Below are 18267 nucleotides of genomic sequence, written 5' to 3' on the forward strand. Positions count from 1 at the left end.
TTTTACTATTTTAATAATGGTTCTTCAAATAACCAACTGTGCTGCATCAATCTCATATTAGCATTTTTTTCATATACTTGAAAGTCTTTCTTGCCTACAGGTTTCACGTTTAAAATAGTGAACAGGTTTCTCATATATTTTAAGAGAACCTGTCAACAATAACAAAGCTCACCACATGACCTTATTTTAAGGAAGAAAAAAACTCTCAACATTGTTGCTTAAGTAATTTTATCAGCCAAATTTTCATAATAAAAAACAAAATGCATCAGCCTAAGAAAAAAAGGCAAAAACTGTCTGGTAGAAAACATTAAATTTATGATGTAAACCAACAATAAATCCTGCCCATGGACACCAGAGTACCATTTAGTGTAATTCTCCACTGAAAGAGTAGCGTATCCTTTCTGTTTGTGCATGGAGAGAGAGAGAGAGAGATGTATATGCACACAAACTGTTAAATAGCTTCAAAAGAATTTTAACCTGCTTTTATAAAATTGTACCAACTTAAAAAAAAAAAAAAAAAAGAAAGAAAAAAGGAAATACCTGATGCCTTGTCTCCACATACAACACACAGATCAAACACTTTATTTAGGCCCTGTTCATTGGGGGAGTTGTCTGTTAAAATCTGGAAAAAAGTGTGAAAGAATTTAATTTTTCTTTTTCTTACCATCAAGAAAGATTAAAATATATTTCATGCTTGCAGTTTTTCTCTAAGAGAGGGGACCAAATCTACAAAGAATAAGGTTTTCTTGACTACATTTTACAGTCTTCATAGACACAAAGGAGCTACCTGCTGTGCCACCGTGCTCCTTTTCAGGATGGAACAAAAGTTTCACTTGTAATACTCCTGAAAAGAATTCAAGACTTCATTTATCTAAATACTACTTCTGCAAAAGGGACTGACGTTTCGCAAAACATTTAGCACCTGCACACTCTTACCTTTTGCTCACTTTTGTATTTATATCCTAATGACTTGTTCATAGTACAAAAGAGACTGAAGCACTGAACAGATGGAACAGAAAAATCCTGCATCTACATTCAGGTTTATTAACTCCTTTTTTAGAACACTCAAACGGTGGAGCAACAGAAAATGTACCCTGGACACTACCATTAACCATCGAGTGGTACACAGTTTGGTTTGACATTGTTACAGTATTCTTGTCTTGTCTCATTCACTTATCTCTGGTACCTGTAAAGCTTCGTTAAGCACATCATAGTAGAACCCCAGCACTACCGGGTAGGTGCTATAGCCTTCCATTTGCTCTTTAAAAAATCTATCCCACTGCGACACAAAGCAAGCACAGCAAAAAAGCCATTTAAAAAAGGAACACGCATATCACGAGTAACAACCAAACATCATCTTGACAATTATGTAAAGCAGAAAAGAGAAAATTATTCTTCCCATTAAAAAGAAATTATAGAAGTTCTAAGAGTTTTTAGCTTCTAACAGGAAGTCAGACTCTCTCATTCTTGCTTTGCATATTCAAAACAGGACCTCTGATAAAAAGAAAGATAACTTACTGCAAGTACCCTGTCTTCTACAGAGAAAATTAAGACATCACTTTTTCTAGAATGTTTGGAAGACAGTATAGACGACATATACGGGAACGTTTAACAAGCATACTTCTTTCTAGTTAGCCTTTGTTAACAATACCATCTCAGAGATTCATCGATTAAGTTTTCTTTTAATATAATGTCTTTGTAAGAAAAAGAATAGTGATGAGTTTAAAGAATATTCACTTTTCATTCCTTCCTAATTTCCATTATTAACATTATGTATTTTCATGATATTATATCAAATATATATAAACAAATTCTAAGTCCTTCCATAAATGAAACCTGCTCTGAAATGGGAAGTTCCACATAAGGAAGGACTACAGGATTGGGTCCATGAGGAGATAAAAATCCCAGACTCAGAGAACTCATCAACTGACCTTGAATGTGAAGAATAAAAATTGATTGTTAAGACAAAGAAGAGCCACTGAAGGGAAAACAGATGATGGGAGAAAGGGCCTTGCCAAATGAGTCAATGTAAAGATAAGATGCGATAAAGGAGAGGTTTTTTGCAGAGCAAATGAATGGGCATTTCAAGTGAAGGCTACAGAACAACAAAAAAGGTGAAATTGCAGATGAAAACATCATTTTGGGGAGAAAATATGAAAGATCTCAAAGCAGATGCAGTTGAACAATGAATGAATGGTACTCTGTATTTCACGACCTTTAAGTGGAAAAAAGAAATCTCTATCCATACCTACTAGTTGGCAATAGAACAATCTAACTAAAGTGACAGAATATGCTGTTGCCTCTCAAACTAACCTCTTGTGCCCCAACTGTACAATCAGAACTAGAGCTTTCCATTTTTTTTGTCCAGATTTCCTCTATTCCTGAATTTTGCCTTTTAAACCCGTACGGCACACTTCTCGTCTCATGAGAATTTTTTATATGGATTACCTCAAATCTTATCCCACTGGTTTATACTTTTGGTGAGGTTCATCTAAAACACGAAGTGTATGATAACCACTAAACATGCTTAAATGCCTCTCAATAGGATTGGCTTTTGCTACTGCTCCCCTATTCATAGCAAAGATGTCCATTTGCAAAGATTTGTGAGTTTCAAAAATACGTATCTAAGATACAATGCAGAGATACGTTTCAAGCTTACACAAGGTGTGGGTAGCAAATCATAGTAGTGGACTGGCGCCCAGAAGAGCACAAACTAAAAAGATCAGAGGTTTCCAGTTGAAAGATGACATAATAGTGATTTATAAAAACAACAGGATCCTTCATAGCTGTTTCTTATAGCACAAGAGACACCTAAGTAAATACTTCTCTCAGAAGATCAAATCAACTAAATCAACAACATACCATTATACTATAGGATATTATACAGACCAAAGCATACATGGTCTATATAAATAACAAAGGCGGCTGTTAAACTTTAGTGGCAGCTGTCAAATAGAATGGTCTCACTGCAATCTCCAAAGCAGGAGGTTGCTCTAAATCATCAGCTGATGGACATGAAAGGATATGTGCAGAAGGATCATTATTTACTTGTCCAGTTTTTACTATTTTTCCTTAAGCGACTGTTTCTGGACATCATTTTAAGGGTAAGATACTGGACTAAATGGACTGTAGCTATCCTAATGCTGCCTGGTCTACCACGCGCATGTATTTTAAGAGCAGCACAAATGTGCTTGGACAAACACCATCCAATAACTACGCTTTAGCTGGAGTGCAGGAATCTCCTACTTCATGCTGAAGGAGCTTGCATCTCCCAAGTCTTCTGTGCATGTTCTTGACGTCCTGCACACCAGTGCCATCCCAGCCTTCCCAGGTGACCATACGGGGCAGAACGCTTGGAAGTTGGCGGGTGAGGACTAAGGACTAAGGAAGCCCCGCATACAACGTACATGGGAGCAAGGTGCGCTGGGGACCAGTTTAGGGAGTTACAACCCTGGGTAGTTACAACCTCACCCTAGTAAACGCAAAATCTTTAGTGTTATTTTCCTAACCCCACTGAGTAATGTACTTCCCTACTAAATAGTGTCTCTGAGAAACCACCTTGGGATACAATTCACACAGCTGAACAGTAGTTACAACAGCGTATGAAAAGAAAAACAAGCAGAAGGAAATGTTAAGCGATAAAGATAATGGAAAAAAGAGTATGTTTTTCAACAATACGTGAAAACAGATGGAGAGTCAATGAAGCGGAAATAAAGGACTATTGGTATGGCAAGAGCTAGAAATGACAATAAAAAATAACAGTATTCTTTCTAATGTCATGAGCCAGGGTACAAATTTTAAAAGCAATAAATTTAAAAAATAAAGTTTTCTTCATGATTTCTAAGTATCCATGCTCAGTCCTAGTGCAAGGAAAAGTATACCAATAAAAAAAAAATAAAACCTCAAAAAAGGAGAACCCAGACAGACATATTTGGAAATACAACATCTCTTCTTAGCCCATTTGAATCAAAATTATGAAATAAAGTGGATTATCTACCTGGATGTGCTGTGCAGATATATCAGGGGATGCAAAAAACAGTTGGTTGACACCTGCAGCATCTGGAGTTGCTAGGATAACTTTTCCTGGAGTGGAATCTTGTCTGGCAAGGATCACCTTGCTTGGGGTAGAGCCATCATGATTTGTTAAGATGAACTGCTTGCCTGCTGAGCTCTGATCAAGTGCTGTAACAATCTGAATCTTCTGGCCCGTCTGCTGATCTGTGACAATCTAATAATACATTTATCTCAAATTGTTATGGTAATTTAAGTTCACCTTTGGGGCCCAATCCGGGCACTTGAAGAAAACGGGAATTTTGCCTTTGACATTTGTGAAGCAGGATCTTCTTCCCCTCTGTCACACAAGAGTGAAGTAAATTCAGGCTAAACCTTGGATTTTCACTGTATTTAAAACACATTTCAATCGAGGGTGTTTGAAGGCAAAGCCTGAGTTCATACTCAAGTTTTACAACTGGCCCGTGCTTTTACACCACTACTGAAACCCTTGACAATTCTAGCATCCCGAATTCGAGGTATGTCTGTAGCTCAAACCCTGGGACCTGTTAGGTGATGAGAAATCTTAACTCGAACTCGCTGCATACCACATGAAATGCTTAGCACCTCCCAGGTTCGGCTGCTTAACAAAAAACTTCATAAAAACACAAAGGTCGACTTCCAAGTGAAGAAGGTAAGCATCAAAGAGCAAGAAAAGCAATAATCTTGTTGAACCTGTATATATATTTTAGGCTTCATTTTTGGAGGGGCTTTTTATATATATATATATATATTCCTAAATAAAATCAGTCAAACAGAATCTCTCTCCCTGGCATTTTTTCTTTTTTTTTTAAAGGAAAAACTTGTTTTCATGTTTTACTTCATAATCAAGAACAGACCTATGGACTGTTTTTTCCATTTTATCCCTGTTTTCAAGCACAAATAGAGCAGAACTTTAATAAATAGTCCTCCGCTAAACACCATTTTTTGCCAACTTTGTCAGAAGATTATAATCCTCAGAGAAAATAATCAAGAGTCCATATATCTTCCATCACAAATCTCACTTTTAGTCACCTCCTGCCTTTCTCCATCAAAATGCTTGTACGGAAACCTGCCTGGTTTATTCTGGAGACTAAGGAGAATCATCCTACAAAGACTGTTTCCTGCAAACTATTTTTGAATTACAGATCAATTTAATAGCTCCTATTCATTTTTTTTTAACCTATAACCAAACACTTATGTCCATCTATCCATCCCTAACATTTATAGGGTCCTTATTAATGATGAAATTATTTATTTCATAGTCTAACACTTATCATAACTAGTTTCACGTAATTAGGGCAGCAATATTAATTATATTTTCTAGGTGGAGAACAGAGGCACAAAGAAACTGAATGAGGCACAATTTCACACAAGCCTTTATCAGCTTTGCTACTGCAACTTCACAACTAGCTTATTACTTTCTCTAAATGTTCAATATACTTAAATTTGTTTCAAAAATCTGTGTATAGCTTACATTTTAAAAAGGTAAGTGGCGAGAGAGAAAAATTATTGAGTATCTAATTTCAGCAGTTATAAATCAATATTGCCACTTTCAAATATTCAGAAATTATGAGTTTCAAAATATAGAAAAGGAATGAGTTTCCTTCAGGTGGCCTTTTGCTATTAACAGTTTAATGGATCAAATTTCAATTTTTTTTCTCTGCAAAACACTGTTAAAAGCTTATTTAAGAAAGAAGTCCAGGTAAGACGATAAAATTCCAGATGCTAAAGATGTAAGAAAAGAAGGTAAATTATCATGAGATTTGGGGTGGAAGGTGGGAAGACAACGCAAAAGCCCCACAGTAGTTATCAACATGATTAATACAGGGTTTTTCATTCAGTTTTCTCAGATATCCGTAAGTTTGGCACCACAAATGACTACAGCAGTCCCTTATTTCTCCTTTCAATTCCTTATGTTGGTTCTGTATTCTTTAGAAGTCAAACTTCCTTGCCCTTTTAATTCCTTTCTTTGCTTAACTTTCTCCTTCCATTCTGTTTTTCTTCATTTACAATCTTTCCTTCTCCGGTGTCATTTCTGGCTATTTTCAAAGCAGCCGATGTTCCCTTCCCCTTCTCTCCAAACACACTTACTTTATTGGGATTAGGAGAGATCCACTGCATGTTACCCTCAGCAGGGTGCATACATATACAAAAGCCAAACACAGAATATTGTGCTCTCTCTCGAATTTCCAGGCCTGCTCTTTGAAAGCCACTCTTACCTAAAATCTGTCTCCCTATCAAAACTTAAAAGTGCAACTATGTGTACATCAAAAAGGGCATATACTCGATCTCGTTAGATTTACTATACAAAGTATAGTATAAAACTAACTCAAAACCCAGCATGTCCCAAACAGTGAAGATACAAATTTGAACTCAAGTTGAAACTATTTTTTGGATATATATGCTAAATTATCTTTCTTCCTATTGTAGTCCAGCTCTGTAATTTAAAACACATATGTATTTGTAGATAAATATGGCAGGATAGTAGGCAGAAGAACCATTGCTACTTCACACAATTCAGTTCACCTCCTATATAACAAATAGTGTCCCAATTCTTCAAATGGCTTCCCGCAATTCTAGGAGGATGCCCAGGTAGTTTTCACTACATGATACAGTCGGTATAGTGTTACGTTAACATCCATACAAAGCTATTCAATCTGCACAAATGGGTTCTGCAGCTGTCAAGCACTGGCCCACTGACAGAGGCATAAAAGAAAGCAGTTTAAACAATTTAGCCCAGTCTGTCTGCAGCTGACCTCTTACGGCCATATACCTGCAAAACCTCCACCTAAATGGCAACGAGACTCTGAAAAGTGGGGCAGATCACCAAAGTATAACAACTTGCAGTACCTAAATGTTGAGATAAGAGGAAAAAAAACAATCAGAGGGAAAAAGAAAACCACTTGTCTTCTCAACGGAATCCATCAGGGCTCAGTGACAACACATTATGTTTCTTAATAATGTGAAACTCAGTATCACTACAGGGATAATGTTATAAACCAGGAAAATATTAATTCAGAATTATCTTCTTAAGATACACTTCCCCCCATGTATTTCATTTAAGCACCCTGATGATAATGGAGGATAGTATTTTCCTTTATTGCTTTTAAGCCTTGTCCGTTAATAAGTTTTGAATTCAATTTGAACATCATTTCAATAAATTAAATACCTCAATAATTCTGTGTTCCTATTTTAGGGGAAAAAAAAAAGTCTCTGAAGACAGAGGACTAATCCACCTGTTTATAACAGAGCTGGTTTTGAACAAACCATCTGTTTAACAACAGATGTGATGTTCAACTTTTATCCTAGAGAAATGTAAGCATTCCCTAAAAGGAGTGACTAATGAAACATGTTTTAAAGAACATTTTACTGAGGATTTCGTATTTCAAGATTTCAGGTAATTATTTGTGTGCATTTAATAATAATAAAATAAAGGAAAAAATAGATCAAAGACACAAACTCAAAATGAATCAATTTAACATTTATTTTGAACATTTCACTGAGATGTATTTGTTCCTACAAACTACTTTACTCTCACATAAATTCTGCTTTGAGGATATCTGTCATGACTAAGTTCTCTCTCATATCTCATTTATTATTATTGATACTGGTGATGTGTTTGTAGATGCCTGTTGCAGGAAGGATGCCACTCGACAGGGTGTTGTTCCACACGTATCAGGAGACAACCACCACCCCAAAAGTGCTTACTGTCCATTTTGAAGCAAGAATCAATGAGTGTGGTGAAAAAAGACAAGGGACAAAGTAGCTGTGTTAGAAACAAGTGATCTTCCAGCTACCTGAGACAATGAAAAACTATATAAAGGTCCCTGTCCCTAGAAATACAATTCTTCTATGTTCATCGTAGTTGCAGTAATTACAGTGTCTTAAGGAAAAGTAGCTCTCCCTCCACAAAAAAGCTGACACAGAAGGGTTACAAGTCTGCCACTGGCTTTGAACCAACAGAACTGTCCTGCTCTTCAACAATAAAGACTCATGGGTTTCTACGTCGTCCTCCCACATCCAGACCCTGATGCTGAAATGACATTAAATGGCTTCACGCTACAGGGACACTAGAGCATACAGGTATTGACAATGAAAACAAGAGGATAAAGAGATGGTGGTTAATTGATTAACATAAATTGATTAACATAAATTAGTTAATGGAAGGTACAGCTGTACACAAAGCGTAGAAAAGGAGCAGAGGCAGCTGAAAGAATAAAGATCTACTGGATAGATAAGACTGGTACCATGACTAGAGCACAGGTAGGGAGCAATAGAACAAAAGATCAGGTATGGCGGGCAGCTGCGAAGACTCTCGGAAGGCTGAAAGCTTGAACAAAATGCACCGAAACAGGAAAAAAGAGTGGAAAATATTGAAGAGTGAAGCTAGCAAAAGAAAAAGCAGCCAAGATTATACTAGCAGATGGCTCACTTAAATGAGTGTTTTTGTATGCAACAACATATATCTGAGAAGATTTTTAAAATTTAAAATTTATTCTGCAGTTGATATTTTTCTCTGTGATGAAATTTAAAAATAAAATGTTTGTAAGGACTTGCATTGACTTTTAAGGGATAAAATATAAAATTCCATTCCCCAAATCCTCCTAATCTCCATACACGTGTATCTATGTTGATTTAACTACCCACATTGCCAAAACTTCATACCTCACTTGAATTGGAGATTATTACCTGGCCAGGCTAGGAATTAGCATACTGAGACACAGAACATCGGTTGGGACAACCAAAAACCAGTATCCTTCTCAGACGTTAGGCTGCCTTGCACTTTTTCATGACTTGTATCAATGACTTGCAGTATTTCCCTCCCTCCCCGCTCTACAATGTAGAAATGTTCCAACAACTCAGTTGAATTACCAAATCTAAAAATTACTTAGCTTTTAAAGAGCAGTATCATTACAATATTGGCAAAAATCTTTTTCTGCTGAGTGGTTATGATTGTTTGTAATCTTAAAATTCTTAGGAGAAAAAAAAGAAAGGGAAGCATTGCAACGACGTTTTCTAGCTTGTATAGAAATGGTCTCTGCCATCCAGGGCTGAACATTTACATTCAAGCAAATAATACGATGCAAATAAAAAAGAACCATATGTGCAAACTGGCAGAAATAACTAGTTCATCTCTGCTTTTAAAACATATCAGACGAAGCATACCTGTATACGTTGTGGTAAAGAGAGGCCTGAATCTGCAGGGACAATCTGTATTCGTTGTGCTGTCCCATCCATTAGTGTTTCTGTAACAGCTCCCTGGGAATGGGTAATCTAGAAAGAAGAAACAAATGTAATGGATTGACAGTGGATATACTACCTTAAGGATGGATACATGACCTTAATGAACGAAACCAACTTCCGATTTCTCTGCATGAGGTTATGGAAAGTCTGCCATGCTTACTGAATAAGGAAAGCAAATACTTGTCATCTAATTTAATAGCCTAATTTTGCTAGTTAGAATATTCTGTTTGTTTCATTGTTTTAAACCCATTTTGAAATACCTTCCAATCTGAAATTTAGAAGCACGTTAAGTAAAACAACGCATTGTTGACACATCCGTGTAAGTCAACTGGACCAAATATTTATTACCGTTGATGTTCATGAGACACCATACCTTTCATCCTAGCTGTGCCTCACCTACACTAATATACTTTTACCTTAATGGCTTACTTAAAGTGACAAAGGAATTTTTGGCATGAAAACACAGCAACTGGCCTTTTCTGTTCTCTTTTTCTGTTAAAGCAGCAAAACCAAAACAACAGAATTCTATACTGGGGAACTATCAAGAAAGTTAGAGAAAATTAATGAAATCCATGAAGTTGGCAAACAGTGTATCTTAAATGCAAATCTCTGAGTGAATGCTCTCAGACTCAATTTGTGGAAGTGTTTTAATGATTATCAATATTTTAAAAATTCTTCACATGCTATAGTCAAAAGTATATGCGGGAAGGTATTATTCATTACATTACTTGTCAATAAAATTAAGAAGTACAGCTGCTATTGGCAGAGGCTTGATCAGAAAGGCCAGACCTTTTGTAGTACAAAGGAAGTTTGTCTTCACAGAGTTTACAGATAGCTTCAAACTGAAATTTTTGTCTTAAATTCCCGTACAACGCCCCAAACTTTCTGCAGTTCAAAACCACATCTTGCAATTCTGTATTAATAATAATTCCCAGAAGTGACACCATTGTAAAAAAGCTCCTCTTCAACTGCATCGTCCCCCCTTACCCCTCAAGAATTAATATAGACTATATCTATATTGCAGTAAAGGTATTGTTTCATAACAGGTTGAGAGCTTTTTTGTTCCTCCTGGATCAGCTTCCTAATTTTGCAACCATACCACCACGTAAATGCTGGTGCCAGCAGAACCAAGTAGGCAAGAAGACGCAGCTGGAGGGGAGTACGAGAAGGGGAAGGAGCGGTGGGCAAGACTTGCCCTTACAGCAGAAATACCAGCTCCCATTAGCCTAAACTGATTTTGAAATTCTTCCCAAAAAGGTTTTACTTTTAGTACCAGTCTCAGCTCTTGTAACATACTTGCTCCTATCCCTTCGGCTTGGTAGGTAAAACTGGTTGGTTAGTCATTCACTGATCTGGAAGAGGACACGGAGGCAGGTTCAAAAGCAGCCCGATGAACAGACAGACGAAGGCGATTCTTAGCGTAGATCAAACCTTCAATCCAGATCGCCACAATGCTCAGAAGCAGACGCATCAGAGCAAATGAGAGAGTGGGATTAGGTGCTGGGGGGATCGCTTCAGCTGCCAGCACCATCAAAAGAAATGCTTGTCAAACTACTGCCCAAGCCAGTTTTGAACACTGCTTTCTAAAAATACCTGATTTTTCATGAGTATGAATACTTTCTCTATTCAAACAATTCATCAAATTCTTTGTTTAAATAAAGGACAAAGAAGTGTTCATTATACAGCAACATTTACAGTTTGAAAGAGTTACTTTCAAGAACTCAAATTCGGCATCAGCCTTTCAAATGACACGTACATGTGGTGATTTTCAGGCAACCAGAGTTTTATGTGAATTTATCTTTGCTTTACAAAATAATCTACATATTCCATGACTGGTTTACATTTGCTCCCTAAAATGTCATCATCTACATGTCATGTAAGATAAAACTGCTCTTCAACCCCACAAAACATCAGCTTGACAGTTTTACTTCTATACAGAAAGTTTTTTTTATTGCAGTTAAAAAAAAATACTGGTAAGAATAACCTCAATATTTGTTTAAAATTATATTTTGTATGTGTATGACAGACTCTGTTTCAACAAATACACGGTTTTCCTCTGGTACTGTTACCTGGCAGGCCTGTGGAAGCAAACCACCATATACTTAGCACACCCAACCACAGATTAGAGAAAGAAGATTGCTGAGGCCTCTTGGCAGACAACTTCCCTGCATGAATTAAGGAATGTGATCTTGATGTAGAAATATGAATTATCTCACTCTCAGCAAAAAATGATTAGCAGGGGGCAGAATCTGAGAAGAGATAAACATTGTGCAATGATCCACGTAAGCAAGGCTATAAATTCTTTATTTTAATAAGGTTTGCTTTTATGCAAAAAAGCCCTAACTTAACAAAAACACTTTTGTAAATATAATCATAAAATTCTTTGGGACAATTTTGTGTTTTAAAATCCTTCATGAACAAGAATTAATGATAAAGAAATCAAAACCTACGTCACAGAACACTTTTGACCATTATTTTCATGAGCCACAGGAACACTTTCCATTCTCTTCAGAATGGGCATACTTGTCTTTTTCCTTTCACGTTCTTCTCATGTAAATTTTTCTTGTAAATTCAATTAAAACTATTTCAACATTCAAGAGAATTATAAATGCTAGCCAAAATACTGCTGAAGTCCCATAGACCTTAAACTATGCTTTTCCATGCTTACATTGAAAAGGAACACCACCAGGCAATGACAGCCAGTAGGTCACACGTAGGTAGGAATGTAATATACTACATGATGGCTCCTGTAAGACCACATTCCTTGCTGACTCCAACTTTCAGACACCTTTGACAGTAATTTTGGTTTACGAAGGCCCACCTTGCACTGTCCTGGGCGATGCTCTGCAGTCCTAACCACGTGCCAGGTTGGGCTGGACCTTGCTTTGAACCCAACTAGGAGAGACAAGACCTTCCTCCACTATCCTGTAATTTTTTTTTCCGGTTTTGTCAACCACACACTGACACACAGAGCTTACATGAGCAAGACCAGCATAGCGTGAGAGTAAGCGGCTAGGTGAGGACTGGCGAATGCTTAAGCCGCACTGCTGCCGAATAAGATGTGACGGTCTCAGGCTCAGTAAAACCTCGCTCAAGGACAAACCCTAATCTACACTGCTGACGGAATGATATCCATGAAAACTGTAAGGCTGCTGTTTCACCCTGAACAGAAACAGCCAACAGCTGTCTGCAGTGTCACACCTCCACTCCCTCTGTCTTCTCCGCTGTCTTCCTCTGGCTACCAGCCACCTCCTTTACGCTACCTCTGGTACTCATTAGAGCCTTCTCAGACCCTACTCAACGCACTAATCCAGGAGAAAACCTTCCACTTGTTTTGGCTGGGTTAGCTTGCCGTTAGTGTGGAAATTAAATGAGGTGAGAAATAGAAAAAGGACCTTCCCTCTCCCATGGCACTGAGATATTAAGTCAGCTCAGCGTCTCATGGAATCACATTATGAAATTGTGAAACAACGCTCAAACACCATCATCACACCATCCTCTTTTCTGAGTGGAATGTGCACTCGAGCTAGCTTTGATTAGCCTGTACTTTCAAAAAAAAAAAAAAAAATTAAGGAAATATAGCCCTATTTAGACCTCCACAAAGGAATTCTATTACCAAACCAAAACTACACTAGACATGACATTTTCACCTATAAAGACAAGTGAGAGAAAGAAAACACCGTGCATCACATAAATCACTTATATCCTTTGAGATAGCCTTAGCAACACTCAGATGCTGCAACAAAAGCTGTAAGAATTTATACAGCATAGAGTTAACCATCATGGCCCCCCCCCCCCCTTTCTATTTGAAATCAAGACTGAGAGGAACTAAAATTACTCGAAAAGTAAGTCTATGTCTAGACAAGAAACCAAGAGTGGGTATTTCAAGCTAAAATATACCATTTATTTAAGATTAATAAGTTATTGCTATCTAATTTAAAGCAGTGCTAATTTTAAATAGACTATGGTATAATAAAACCTTCTAGATAAGTATGTATGCTCTTATCCACACTCCCAAACTATCTGTGCGTCTCTGGAAGTTCTCTGGCTGCAGTACACAGATTCTGCACACAGGTTACAGCAAATGAAAACCAGAAGTTAGCAGAAACAAGAGTTCAATCTTCCTTTTGATTTACACCAAACACCAACAAATATTTTACAGTGAAGAGCATGGCAAACCTTTCCTAGCAAAATCAAAAATGTCAACTGAAGCAATTGCTTAATTGAAAAGTAAAAGCTACGTACTGACAATTCTCTTGATTGTAAATTTTGTAACTGAAAGTGAGCAAGGCCATTATACAACCTCTGAAGGCTCTCTGAAGACCACTACAGGCCCAAAAAGCAAAGCTGAACAGCTCCTCACTTACTGGAAACATGTTAAGATTTTCCTTAGTTTCATTTCTGTGGGGCAAACTTTGGCAAAAAAGACTTTGCAGTATAACTTTAAAACAGACATCATAAGTTCTTCTAGTCTTCCATGGGAGAGTCTCCGGAAGCTTTCGGTGTACTAAAAATTATTTTCTCTTGTGATTTTGGTTTTTACGTATTAGTCTATACAATTGTATTACTCAAATGTCTCTTAAATAAGACTCAAAATTTATGTACCTCTCCCATTTGCTGTTCAATAATTTGATGGGCCAGTTCCTCTATGGTTGCCATGATCTTTAATCACCAGAATTTCCTGTCAAAGAAAGGAAAGAAGACGCTTAACATCTGTAGCCTCAAAAGTAAAAATATATTGGGGAAAACATATTGCACATAAATAAAGTATGTTCATAGTTGTCTGAAGGTGACATCCCTGCAGAATTTAAAGTTTGATTATACTCTAAAAGTAATAATTTATTTTTGATTTGTAAACTTCTGTATCTTTTTACTCAAAGAACTCACACAGAGACTTCCTATTTTTCCTCCTCTGCTTTCCCAAAGAGCAAAATAATAAACTTGCTGTGAGAAAAGAAAGAAAGGGGAAAAATACACTTACTGACCATGACATCAGCAGGGACATAATTAACATCTTAAAAACTGGAACAGAGCCAGTTTTGTTAATGCAAATCAAGGGGAGGACAGTCTAACAACTCCTGAACGCATACGGATTTTTCAGTATTACCAGGAGCGCTTAAAGTTCAATTTTGTAATTAATAGGAAGCACTACTAGGGAGGCAGAAAAATACACACGTTTAAAAAAAGATGCGGGTTTGTTATCAATACTGTGGTTACGGCGTAAGAAGTCCAAATCTTCATATCATAAGAAGAGTTTTGTAGGATTTAACAAACACTACTACATGAATGTAGTATAAAGTATTGGGATGTACGCCTTGTTTGTTTGGGTATTGATTTACAAATATTTACTAGGCAGTACTTAAAAGGAACATACACAGATGATGAAGCACCATAAACACTTAATTTTCCCAACAAAAGCTGTATTAAAAACACTGTAATACCTACTTCTTATATGAACAAAGACAGACAAATCCTTTAGTGTAAGGTTACTATGTACTAAATTTGCTTTGTTTCAAATATACAATGTACTCAGGTTGTACAGCCTCCTCATTGCAGACGAAGTTATAAAGATGATTAATACCAACACACGTATTCCTGTATTAAGATAAGAAAAATGGTGCCAGTATAAAGGATTTTTTACATGGTGTAACAGGTTTATTTATTTATTTAGTATGCAGGAATGGTGCTGGGTAAGCATACAGAAAGTCAGAATGCTAATGAAAGTACTTACATATGTAGAAATCTCTATATATAGCTAGTTGGTTTTCACTCTCTAACTTTGCTGGAACTCTTAGGAACTATCTCCTACCCCAGTGATCTCTAAACTTTCCCAAGCAACTATGCAAATAAAAATGTTAACTCATGTTGAAGCTCATTCTGCTCTTACAATTGGAAAGCGAGATCTCTTTTGACTAGGGCAAGAACAGCAGGCCTTGCAAGTGTGCACAGCAGTATATTAAACCCTGATCAATGTGTGGAAGACTATGGAAATACTTAGGCGCTGTAGACCATTCTTAATCACCCAGCAGCACGCTGCATTGTTAGTTCAATTAAGACAAAAGATGACAGTCATGTACATATAACACATGAGACTGAAGCTTATGTTGAAAAGCATTGTCTCCTTAAAAGATCTAATAAAAGTCAGCATCCTTGCAGGAGCACTCTCTTAATCCACTTCTGCATGCAGTGAGCTGCAGCACAATCACTATTTAAAGAGCCCTCTTTTCAAGACAGTCAGTGTATTTTATCAGATGTTTTCTTCTTTTAAATAAAATACTAGCAACAAAAGACTGCATTGTTTACACACACAGTGCCAGAAAGTAGTACTAGTACCTTAAAAAAAAAAAAAAGTTTAACGTCTTAAAGGCAAATTAGAGAAGTATTTGGTACAAGAGACACACTTTTGGGTAAGACAGATATACTTTTTGCAGAGTTATTTCAGAGGAAGATCTTACTGCTTCATGACAATTTGACATACCAGAAATATGGTGCATATGATGATATTTTGCAAAAAAATTAAGAGTAAACTAAGTAAAATCCTGAAATTCTACTCTGCTCTCAGAGCTGATCCTGCTTTGAGTGGGGTTTTGGACTAGAGACCTCCTGATGTCCCTTCCCACCTGGAATATCCTGCAACTCAAAAATGCACTATTTTCTTAGCTACCGGAATAAGAAGAATTGCTTGCAATTACAAAAAATCCCCAGTATTTTGAAAGCAGTTTGATTTGCAAAATCTTTTGTCTGCCTCCATATAGGTCTACTGTGCAGATATTTTTGAGGACACAATAAACGACAACCTAATTTTAAAGTTTTACTTCACCAAGTGTCTAGTTTGAAGAGCTACGCACAAGAAAGCTTATTTTGAGCAGTTTAAACCAATTTTATGGAGAATATATGTTCTCCTTATGTCAGCCTTTTGAGACAGCAGTAACATTTTCCATTCTGCAATCACTGTCTCTAGCATTTTCTACACTATTTTCCCAAAAGAAAGCAGACCACATCAATATAATTTTCCCATCAGAAAAGCCAGGTCTATAATCTTTCCCATAATAAAGTACAATTATGACCTTCTCAATTTTAGCTGTATTTACCAACAGAGCCTGCGACTACTTTATGTTTTTCTAAAACTCCTAGTGTTTCAGCCTGCAGAATTAGCATGTTCCAACAAGAATACTGAATACTAATTATTACTGCTATAGCTGTGTTGCACCAACTCAGCAGCACACAGAAATGAACAATACAGTACAGTGAAAAGAAAAGCTTAATTTATTTTTCATCTAGTAAAAGCTTGCAGTCAAATACTGAACTTGCACAGGAGACAAAATGTGGAAAATAACTTTTACAGAAATTGACTCTGACATGAAGAACTAAAAAAATTCTTACCTATCCTATCTGTGGCACTGCAAAATTATAATTAAAGATTCTCTTTAATATTCTCTGTCATACAATTACTTTAAATTAACATATCAACACATTAATAGTTTTGCCACAAACTCAGTAAATGAAAGATGGAGAGATCTGATTTCTCCAAGCCTCCACACAGTTTGTCCACTGTCTTAACAAGGAACAAAGGTATTTTCTTTTTAATGCTGCGGACTCACTACTACCTCATTCAAAACAATTCTGTCACCAAAAGGGCCAGCCCTGATCCATCTCTTGGCCTGAGTTTCCAACCTCTCTCCCTGCTGCCTGCACCGGTACATCTGTGACCTGAGAGCCAGCAGCAAAGTTTTATTTTTGTCCCCGTTAGTTCTCAGCCCAAGGAACGACTCGCACTTGCTGTATTACCATGCAAAGGCTACTGCTGTACCCGTGCTGGAGGGGAACTGTAGATCACACCTTTCCACAGCAGCAGCAATTTACATCATCTTAAACCATCTGAAGTCTCTCATACTTTGCCACAGCTCTGTAAATTGTTGCGAGATGAGCCTTGGAGCTTAGACACATTATTTTTGGATCTTACAGACGAACCTGGTGAAGACACAAGAAACAGAGGATGAAAAAAAAGCAACATACAGCCACAGGACAAAATGGGCAACGCTTGTGATGGTGAAGTGGCCCAGCAGAGACTTCTGGTCCATATGCTAAAGTAGTGTACAATTAGGAGACTGACAGGCATCTTTCTTCTTGCCTTACCCCCGATTTCCAGGAAGGGTACCATTTTCTAATTATGAGAACCTTAATAGTCAAAGCTACTTTTAAAAACAACGCAAGGAAAGCAGCACATTACACAAGTTTCACACACGTGAGCTTATTTACAGCTAACCCTTGTATTCTCTAGTAGAAATGCTCTTCAGCACAGACATTTCAACCTCTTAGTAGATTTTAGTCCTCCAGTTAACAGATATTGATCTTTTCAAGTCCCGACACAGAACTAAATAGTGTCTCATCTTTTGACAAGTTGGACTTTGTGTTCTTTGCCATACTGCCAAATCCTCACCAAAAGCCTGGGGAGAGTTGGTGGCGGTTATGGCAGAATTCTGTATTGGTGCTAACACCCCTCTGTAACAAGAGCTCTCTCTTGTGAGCACGACGAAGGGCTGTGAGAGAGAGCAGGTGTTCTTACATTATTAATTCAGAGGATTACTAATTCAGTGCTATCAAACATAGCTAATAAAATATTGAAAACACACAGCTCCCTCAAATCCAGAATTGGCCATAGACATCCTTTATTCTTGCTGTTAGGAGCAATGTAAGTATACTCTGGTTTACTCCTAAGACCAGTGGAAGAGGTTCTCTGTAAAATACAATCCCTGTCTTGATGATGTATTATTTTTACAAGAATTCTGAATTAGAGATGAGAAAAAAGTCAGAAGGAATTTGAAACTGAATAGAGTGTTACTCAACCTCCAAGATGTACTCAGTTGTGGCAATATTGTCTAAATGCCCCCAAAATAAGCAAAAGTAAAGAAAACCCAAAGGGCAGTGGTAAGCAAATCCTTTGACAAACTGTTTAGAATCAAACCACTTTAAAGGTCCTGCACCTGGGTC

The 18267-nt window shown here is 37.1% G+C and overlaps 1 protein-coding gene across 3 annotated transcripts in view; it reads right to left on the bottom strand.

Moving 5' to 3' along the window:
- NR2C1 (nuclear receptor subfamily 2, group C, member 1) overlaps positions 1-17251 on the bottom strand; it is a 39461-nt gene extending 22210 nt beyond the window's left edge. Inside the window, exons 1-4 of one of the 3 annotated variants that reach the window (XM_009702365.1) lie at positions 17065-17251; positions 13882-13957; positions 9199-9306; positions 541-622 (exon numbers count right to left, since the gene is read on the bottom strand). In XM_009702365.1, the coding sequence (XP_009700667.1) occupies positions 541-622; positions 9199-9306; positions 13882-13935 (244 nt within the window). In that variant the 5' untranslated portion in view covers positions 13936-13957; positions 17065-17251. Of the gene's footprint in view, positions 1-540; positions 623-3997; positions 4229-9198; positions 9307-13881; positions 13958-17064 lie in introns of those variants that run through there. The other 2 variants (XM_009702363.1, XM_009702364.1) reach the window with 2 other exon arrangements.
- Between the last annotated feature and the right edge of the window lie 1016 nt (positions 17252-18267).

The sequence above is a fragment of the Cariama cristata genome, unplaced genomic scaffold (genome assembly GCF_000690535.1).
Source record: "Cariama cristata isolate BGI_N322 unplaced genomic scaffold, ASM69053v1 scaffold5246, whole genome shotgun sequence".
Lineage (NCBI taxonomy): Eukaryota > Metazoa > Chordata > Aves > Cariamiformes > Cariamidae > Cariama > Cariama cristata.